General features: G+C 37.4%; 1 protein-coding gene across 1 annotated transcript; it reads left to right on the top strand.

Moving 5' to 3' along the window:
• The first annotated feature begins 4,557 nt into the window (after nt 1-4,557).
• LOC135153804 (allatostatin-A receptor-like) lies at nt 4,558-5,733 on the top strand. Its single transcript, XM_064097962.1, has one exon. It carries the CDS (start codon nt 4,558-4,560, stop codon nt 5,731-5,733), a length of 1,176 nt encoding a protein of 391 aa, XP_063954032.1.
• Nucleotides 5,734-9,421: the final 3,688 nt, after the last annotated feature.

Raw genomic sequence — 9,421 nt, 5'->3', positions numbered from 1 at the left:
CGAAATCCTTTAAGGCCCCCTCACACCTAACCGAATTGCCAGAAATATGCCTTGCGATGGCTGGCGAAAGGCATTTTTTTCTTCATCGTTTTCAATGGTAAGTGATAGTAAATCATATTTACCCTTCGTGTTTGGGTTCGTACACCTTCTGAACTAACAGCTGCGATTATTCAAATTCGCGCGGAAATTTCGAACATGTTTAAAAATTTCCGACGAATTGAAAAATCGTTGGTCATCTGTTTGAATTCGCATCTCTTATTTAGTCTGCGGTAATCGTTCGTTTATCGTTCGTGCGTTATTGTCGCGCATAGTCCCTCATCGCGCTTTTGCCAAAGTGGACCGATCTCGAAAGAACCCTTAACGAAGCAACACGATGACACAAACGTACAAGAACGTCCGATCTATTCCCTCGTCTTCGTTTCTAATCGCACACCATATCAAACCATTGCTCACTGTTCGTTCGTCTTATTGGGTTATACCAACCTTTCGCTCGCCTTCGGCTGCAATTTAATCAAAGAGGTGAACCGAAATATCGATATCCTTCGCATGTAATATTTATCATTCGCTTACCGTTGATAAAATTTGAGAATAGTTACTGATCGCATGATTTGACGGAAATTTTATTTGAATTCGTTGAATTCGCGTGCATTTCGTGCATTTTTCCCATTCGTCACCCTTCGTCCGCCTACATTCGGTCAGGCGCGAGGGGGCTTTTAACTGGGCTCTGCTCCACAGTACAACTTTGCTCTACACACCATCTAGGCTTCTACGCTCCGTATGCAGTGAATCTGGGCCACGTCTTATACAAAGAGTTGCGATTGATCCGATCGATCGCAACTATGGACGGCCAGCAATGTCAACATCTATATGGATGTTTACTACGCATGTTTCTAACTATGATGTATATTCATGCATTCATCGTTGTCTTGAAAATTCAGTGTGCTTATTTTTGTTTACAAAGGACATTATGCACATTTCCTGTAGAAAAAAATTATGACACTGATGAATTCCATAGAGTAACGATCAATCGTAACTCTTTGTAAGACAGGGCCCAGGTCTTCTTACAGTTCCAAAATGTAAAACAAAGTGTGTGTGTGTGGGGGGGGGGGGGCATTCATCCATGCAGGGCCCTCACTATGGAATTCCCTCCCACGAGAGATCCAAGATAGCAAGAGTGTCGAAACATTTAAGATTAAGCTAAAAACCGACCTCTTTAACTCATTTTATCGATGATTTTCTGTTACTTGTAATTTCGTTTGCCCCCCTTCACTTGTGCGCCTTGAGCACCTCTTACGAAATGGATATGGCGCCTAACAAGTTCCATATATCATTATTATTTTTATTAATAATAATAAAAAAGAAGTTATAAGAGAGCTGAAGCTCACTAGTAAAAAGATATCAAGGGATGCTAAACAAAATGAGATGTCTGAAAAGCACTTAGGGCCTCTTTTTTCAAACCTTAGCATACTGATTTTATTGAATTTGATTTGTTGTTCAAATCCATTACTTCTGTACCTTTTAAATCGTTTAATTCAAATACACTATCATGGCCGCAATAATGGCATTTACGGCTTGTCTGAAAGCAGAAATTCTTGAAAAGATCCACATTAACCGCTTTAGTATCAAGTTTTCGACTATTCAGAGTACATTTAACAAAAATGAATGAACGCCACCTGCATATTTTGTTAAAAGAGTCACTCGTGTATCACGAAATTAAAATTCCAGATATGACAGTGAAGGTTGGAAGAAACTTTAATGAAATCTCGAAAGACTTTTATTTGAGTGATTTCTTTGACAGATATTCAATTCTGGAAATAACTTATATTTTCTTTCCGTTTAGAGTAGGTTATGGTTTCACCGTTTTTTATATCTTTTTAACATGTCAGGAAGTTACATGTACATTAAAAAGAGATGCATTTTTTATTTAATTGTAATCACAGTCAATATAAAACTAGAAAAGGTGTAATTCAATATTGGAACATTACTATCCAGGGCCTAGAAATAATGCATTGATCGTAATGGATGACACAGCGGTAAACACCACAGACTATATAAAAGTGAAAGCTTGGGAGACTACATCAGCTCTTCAACAACTATCAGTCAATCGCCAATCGGTAAGTCTTAAATATAATTTATATCTTATTGAAAATTTAATCGTTTTTGAAAATTAAATCAAAAGAAGTCAGGGCCGTAGCTAGAGGGGGGGGGGGGGGGTATGGGGGGGGGGGGGGGTGACACCCCCCAACATTCGTGGCAGTCGGCAAAATCATGTACCAGTTGGCAAAATGGAGGATAGGGGAGAAAAAGAAAGAAAGAAAGAGAGAAAGAAAGAAAGAAAGAAAGAAAGAAAGAAAGAAAGAAAGAAAGAAAGAAAGAAAGAAAGAAAGAAAGAAAGAAAGAAAGAAAGAAAAGGAAAGAAAAATAGGGGTACTAACTTCGAAGAAGGTTACGACTTTTAGAGTAAAGACAACCAATTGGCAAATCCAAGTCCATGTAGCCAGGCTTAGAGCCCTACTAGTCAGCAAAAATAAGTACAAAACAGATGTAGCTATAATAACACAGAAAGTAAGCCCCCGGTCCTCCCCCAATATGAACAAGCTTGTTAGTTTGCAAATTATACCACAATTATTGACGATTTAACAAACACATTAGTTTTGTAAAATTAGATGCAGGACTAGGTACATAAATATTGGGTGGGATGAATTTCCAAGGTTTAAGTTGAATAATCAAAGCCAAAGTATAGTTGGCAAATTATAAAGTGGGCCTATTAAAGTAGCAGAACTTTATACGCTCTACCAGTCAGCAAAGTGATGTACAAGTACTGCCCCGTTTCAGATCTAAGAACAGAGCACAAGACTTAAAAAACTGGTAACTCTGCAGTTGGCAAATTCATGAAGACAAGTCTACAACTTGTAGACTTGTCTACAAGTTTGCAGTTGGCAAAAAACACAAAAATGTTCTAAGTTATTTTTACTAAACTTTTTTTTTAATTCATGGTGTCAGAAGGTGCTAAGGGTGGGGATGGGGGCAGGTTGGGGTTGCATCATTCCTGGTGCTCGCATTGTCTGACTAATGAGATATATAGTCCTGTTGTATTTTAAGTCCATAAAGATTATGCACCAAACTATCTCCTCGCACTTCAAGTTATCATTGTTTTATGTAGTGACATATGTTTTTTTCATGACTATATACTTAAAGTGATTGCCCCCTTTTAAGGCCTTAATAAAACATTTCCAGTCTGTGCTTACGTTCGCATTGGTGTGGACCGATATAGATACCGGGCTGGTGTTAAATCAACACCAGCGTTTTTGCAGTGCACGAATTCCTAAAGACAGTCCTTAAAATGTCCCTTTTCTGATCTAATTATAACAAATTTTCAGCTCGCGCTTCGCGCTCGCATCACTTAATTAGTGAAATAGTAAATTCCTACAAACAAGCCATAGAATGCCCCTCTTCAGGTCTAAATTTCAAAAATTGTCGGCTCGCGCTTCTCGCCTGCAATATTTCATTAGTGAAATACGTATCATGTTCATGATTACAATGACCACAAAAAGTGCTTCATGTGCCAGTGTAATTCTAACAAAATCAGCAAGCGCTTGGCGCTTGCATTAAATGACTATGATGAGATACGTACGCACTTCATGAATTCCAAAAGAAAGTCCTGAAAATGTCCCTTTTTAGGGTTAAGTTATACAAAAAAATTTCAGCTCGCGCTTCGCGCTCGCATTGTTTGTTTTGTAAGACAGGTACGTATCATGATTACAAAACTTGCTTATAATGTCCCTTTTTAGGACTGAATATAGAACATTTTCAGCTCGCACTTCGCGCTCGCATTATTTGATCATTAAGATACATATCCGTTTAATGGCACAGTCCTTAAAATGTCTCTATCAGGTCAGTATACCTGGCAATTGAGCGCGCTTCGCGCGCCCACTTAATGACTCTAAATTTTTGCTGGTGCCCCCCCCCCATGCCGTGACCCACTGTACGCCACTGTTAGCAGTAGCACTCTTGAAATTTTAGTTGAGACATCTTGCACAGAATTAAGGTCAATTAAAAATTAACAAATCTTTGATTTTGATATTATTAATGCATAGGGTATATCATTATACTGCAAGTTAGCAACTACGGCACACTAGCCTTTCTATTTTGATCCAAAATGTTCATTTTTAAAGTGCAAATATCTTTGTATAATTTACCTTAAAGTATTCACCAAATGCCACTAATTCAATTTTAAAAATTCAAAATCTTTTAGCATGTGATTATTGTGGGGGGGGGGGCACATCCCCCATCAGACTCCCCTGTGCTCACGTTGGCGCGGTCACGCCAAATTTAGTTGGCAAATTTAGCTGGTACACCCCCCAACAAAATGCTTCTGGCTACGGCCCTGAAAGAAGTGTTATGAAATTAATTACAACAAACAGAAACGATCCCCGAAATTGGATATCGGTGTCTTGTTTATAAAGATTTTCATTCGAGCTAAGAAATGAAATTATCTTTTTAATATTATTTTTCTTTTTTATTTCATCAGGAGGACGTATTTTACCATGATTGAAGATGAATTTCAAATTCTATTCCACAATTATCTACCTGGTGTTGGTTAAAGATGAATCCCTGGCCACAAACAAATCAACGCTTCGTCTCGGAGGAACATCGGCCTCTCCAGGATCAAGTCCATTCGCACATAGCACTGGCAAAGAATCAACGGGTCGACCAAACGAATTCATCTTCACCACAATTTCAAATGTTTTAAGCAACGATGATCTCTCCTCCGACTTTTTATTAAATTATACTTACGAGGAAGACCGCTCCGAAGAAATGCAACCAAAGACTTTATTTCAATGGTCTTGGTCAACAATGGAATGGCCTTGGTGGGTCATCTTACAGATGGTTTATGCGATTCTTGGGATACTGGGGAACTTCCTAGTCATCCTTGTGGTGTTCTGGAAGAAATCCTCCAGACGCTCCACTGACATCCTGGTGGGCAATCTAGCCCTTGCAGATTTCTTGTTATCCATCGTGATGATTCCCCACCCGAAAGCTCAAACAATGCCTTCGAGTGTTGCGGGACGTCTCTATTGTATCTTCATCTCTTCTCCTATGTTACAATGGATGCTAATCACAGTATCTTCTTATCAACTTGTCGCCATATGTTTCGACCGCTACTTCGCGGTTGTCCATCCTGTCATTTTCAATCGCATGGTCACAAAGCGGCGAGCGTATATTTGTACAGCTCTTGTTTGGTTGACGTTCATGCTCGCAGGAAGCAGGGGCATCTTTGTGTTCTATGTTAAAGACCTCACTGGACGGTGCGTTCGCAGAGGATTTTCCGTCGAAGGCGACATGGCCTATGCTGCTTACATCCTCTGTCTTCGCATTGGTTTGCCTACTGTATTTATCCTTCTCACCCAAATTCTAATAGCCAAGAAACTTTACCGAGAGGCCCAACATTTCTCCAAGATCCTAACAGAAGGATCGGTCACAGCTGGTAAGCGATCAAATCATCTTAAAGCTCGTACTCGCGTTCTCAAGATGATGCTTATTGTCATAGTTGTATTCATCATTTGCTGGGCACCGTCTCAGATTGCCTACTTCTGCGTAAGTATGGGGTTCAGCACTACCAGGAATTACCATCGGAGTCCACTGCAACGTTCCTTCCAAAACCTGGCTTACTTCAACTCGTGCGTGAATCCTTTCATCTACACTGCCAGGAATCCAGGGTTTCGTACGTAAAGCACTCAAAGGCATCTTTATCTGTTCCCGATCAAGCCACGATCCTGTCTTTAAACACGAAGTGGAGACATCCTCTAGCGTACTTCCGTCTGTCCAAGTATCTGCTTCTGCAGATGGCAGTGTACTTACAAACACCGTGTGTCTTAGTCACCTTTAGTAGGATGATTCCATTTTTTGCGTCCTGTATAATACGGCTTACAAAACTATGCCAAAATGTTAATAACAATTACTGATTGAGGATCACGATTGATCAATTGGGAAATATAGCCCTTTTTGTAGGTTAAACTTTACCTTTGCCTTAAGTAATATGGCTTTGTGATAGCTCTTGGATATTAGAATGAAGCAAGATTGTGCAACTTTGCACTGCATCTGTTTTGTTGTTCATGTATGTAATGGTTAATGTAGGACTGTTATAGAGAGTGAGAAAGTTTTGTCAACGCTAAAACTAATTATGTAGATGAAATATTTATCTCATATATTTTGCAAATAGTTTAATGGGTAAAAACAACTTGATGTTTTTAAGACTTATTTGTAAAAATCTTGGGGAAAGCCCTGATCTTTATCAAATTGATACGCCGATCACAGAAAGGAATCAATACGATCATGGATCGACTACAGGTCCATGATACGATCTTCTCAGATAATCTGTGGCGCGCCCTCTCCTCTAAACCCGTTGAACTTTGCAGGATAGTTCACCCTTCATCCAAAGCAGACAGATGGGGTGGGGCACGGGACATGGACCCCCAAAGTTTCGAGACCAAGAAAAGGTTGAAACCGGGAAAGAAAAGAGCGTGGAATGTGATAACATTTTCTGAATTTTATTTCAAAATCTAACACAAAATTAAAGTTTTGTATAAAAAAGTTTACTACTAAAATACGAAGAATCATACATCGCGAAACGGTGGTCATGGAGGGAGGGGGGGGGGGGGGTCATTAGAACGCCCCGGCTCCGAAATTCCGAAAATGTTAATAAATACCAGTAAGTATTGAGTTTAACTTTTTTAGGGGCAGCTATGGAAGAACAAGTCTTAGTATACGACTTCCATAGCTGTCTCCATCCACGCTAAATATGATAAATTTGTATGTGTCATGTTTAGTGCAATGTATTATGGTATTTCCTTAATACATAGGCCCTTCTACATTTGTTTGTTTCTTATTTACTGTGAATGAAATAAAATGAATTGAACTGAATACTGCATTGTTATTATTTTCCCCTTAGTTCCTTTGGTAAGCTTGGTCTAAAGGAGGTCTTAACGTTATTCACAGTAAGAACACTGCTAGATTTGATTTTTGTTTACAATATATTACAAACTTTTTATCTACATGTATTTGTTTAACAGTTTGCTAAATACACTCTAAAAAGGGTTTACCAACTATACCCACTATTGGATAAAATGGGAACATGTGTGATGGTTGGGTGAAAAGATACCAATTTTTTTTTGTATTTTACGCAATGCTGCGTTGAAATTTACCCTTAAAGGACAAGTCCACCCCAACAAAAAGTTGATTTTAAAAAAAGGAGAAAAATCCAACAAGCAAAACGCTGAAAATTTCATCAAAATCGGATGTAAAATAAGAAAGTTATGACATTTTAAAGTTTCGCTTAATTTCACAAAACAGTTCTATGCACATCCTGGTCGGTATGCAAATTGGCAGACTGATGACGTCACCCACTCACTATTTCTTTTGTATTTTATTATATGAAATATGTAATATTCTAATTTTCTCCTCCTTGTCAAATGAAATAAATTTTCATTTGTCCCTGAACATGTGGAATAACCATTATTTTAACAGTTTATGTTTAAGTTAACTTGATCCTTATTTTAAAATCTGTAAAAATTGAAATATTGTATTATTCAAATAATAAAAAACAAAAAAAATAGTGAGTGATGGACATCATCGACTCTCTCATTTGCATATCGCTGAGTTGTGCATTTAACTGTTTTGTGAAAAATAAGCGAAACTTAAAAATGTCATAACTTTCTTATTTTACATCCGATTTTGATGAAATTTGAAACGTTATGTTTGTTTTATTTTTCTCTATAGATTCAAATCAAAAATTTTCTGGGGTGGACTTGACCTTTAAAACATGCATATAGCCCAATATGGGGTAAAACAAAAAAAACAGCAAACATGCATGTTCCCTGTCTACCCAATATTGGGTAAAATTTTATTCAGTGTTTTCAGAGTGTAAGGAAGTTTGATTTTTATTATTGGATCTTCAATGACTAACCATACTTGTTTAAATTGAAAATATAATATCTATTTTTTCAACATACAAATTAGAGGAACACAAATAAAAATCAATTACATAAATCAAGACAAATCAATCATAACCCCCAAAGTAGCCTATTTTTTGCAAATTGGTAATAAAAATGCAAATAATCTAAAGAAAAGAAAATACATAAATCAAACCTTTTTAGGAGTATAGTTGTATGTATGCTTAAAATGAAAAAGAAAAAAAAACAGCTATGAAAAAAGAGACCAGCTAAGAAGCGAGGCTTGAATGACGCTGATTTCTCGAACAGAACGCAATTAAAGGAACACTATAGGAGATGGAGTGTAAGCAGAGATTTGATTTCAGGGATGATAAATGCTTGGTCATGGATGATAAAAAAGACTAAACAAAGATGCATGAGGGTGGGGGCTCCACGAAGAAAGGATAAAATACAACAGATAATTAAAGGAGACAAAAAGGGGAAAAAATAATAGTGAAAAGAAAGCGAGAGAGAAAAAAAAATTGGGGAAAGCATAGGCGAATCCAGCTTCTGGCGAAGGGGGGGGGGGGCGTACTGCCGAGCGGCGCACATATTTTTGCACTTCACCGGCGCCATAAAAGAAAATGTTGAAAAAGGGGTAAAGTCGACCATGTCAAATGCTCTTTTCAAAATGTAAGATTTCCAGTCATGCCATTTTGCATGACCACACGCAGATAATATTTCCGGGGGGGGGGGGGCAAGACTCGAACATATTTTTGAAAAGAAAATAAAAACGACAGAGTAAACGGACCGAGCTGCTCAATGGGGCGATTAATTTTTTTACAAGTGTAATAAAAGTATTTGGTGCACATCTCACATTTTTCATAGTTTTCATGAAATGTTAAGGAAAAAATGTGTTTTCACAACAGCTGATTGGGAATTTGCCCCCCCCCCCTTTCCCCTTGCTGCGTACGACCATTCCCTGAAGTCCACTTAAACATATCTCATTATAACAGAAAATATACATCAATTTAAACATATAATCTTTCTAAAACATATATAGAGAGAGATTGAAAAACTTATTAAAGAAAGAAACAAGCAAAAAGTAACACAAATTATGCATGTTATGTGCGATTTCAAAATCTCGTGTACTAACCCTTTTATTGCGATGAGGCCAATACTTTTGTATATTAATTGAGATACAAGGTTTTTTTTATTATATATATACAATAATACTACATCATGAATCATTTGGAATACATCACCAATCCAGCTTTATATATTATCATTCAATGTTCATGTACATGATGTATAGGCCTATATACAGAATTTGGTATTTATATATATATTGTGATGCTTTTCACTAAATCTAATGCAATTTGTAATGATGAGTAATTTTTATCTAATTACTTTGATGAAACTGGATATAATGCTTATGACCTGAATTCAGAAAGAGATCCTTCAAGACAGAGCTTTGGAAATAGTTCTCC

The sequence above is a fragment of the Lytechinus pictus genome, chromosome 3 (assembly GCF_037042905.1).
Source record: "Lytechinus pictus isolate F3 Inbred chromosome 3, Lp3.0, whole genome shotgun sequence".
NCBI lineage: Eukaryota > Metazoa > Echinodermata > Echinoidea > Temnopleuroida > Toxopneustidae > Lytechinus > Lytechinus pictus.
The sequence above is the reverse complement of the archived record's forward strand: the minus strand, read 5'-3'. Positions and strand labels throughout refer to the sequence as shown.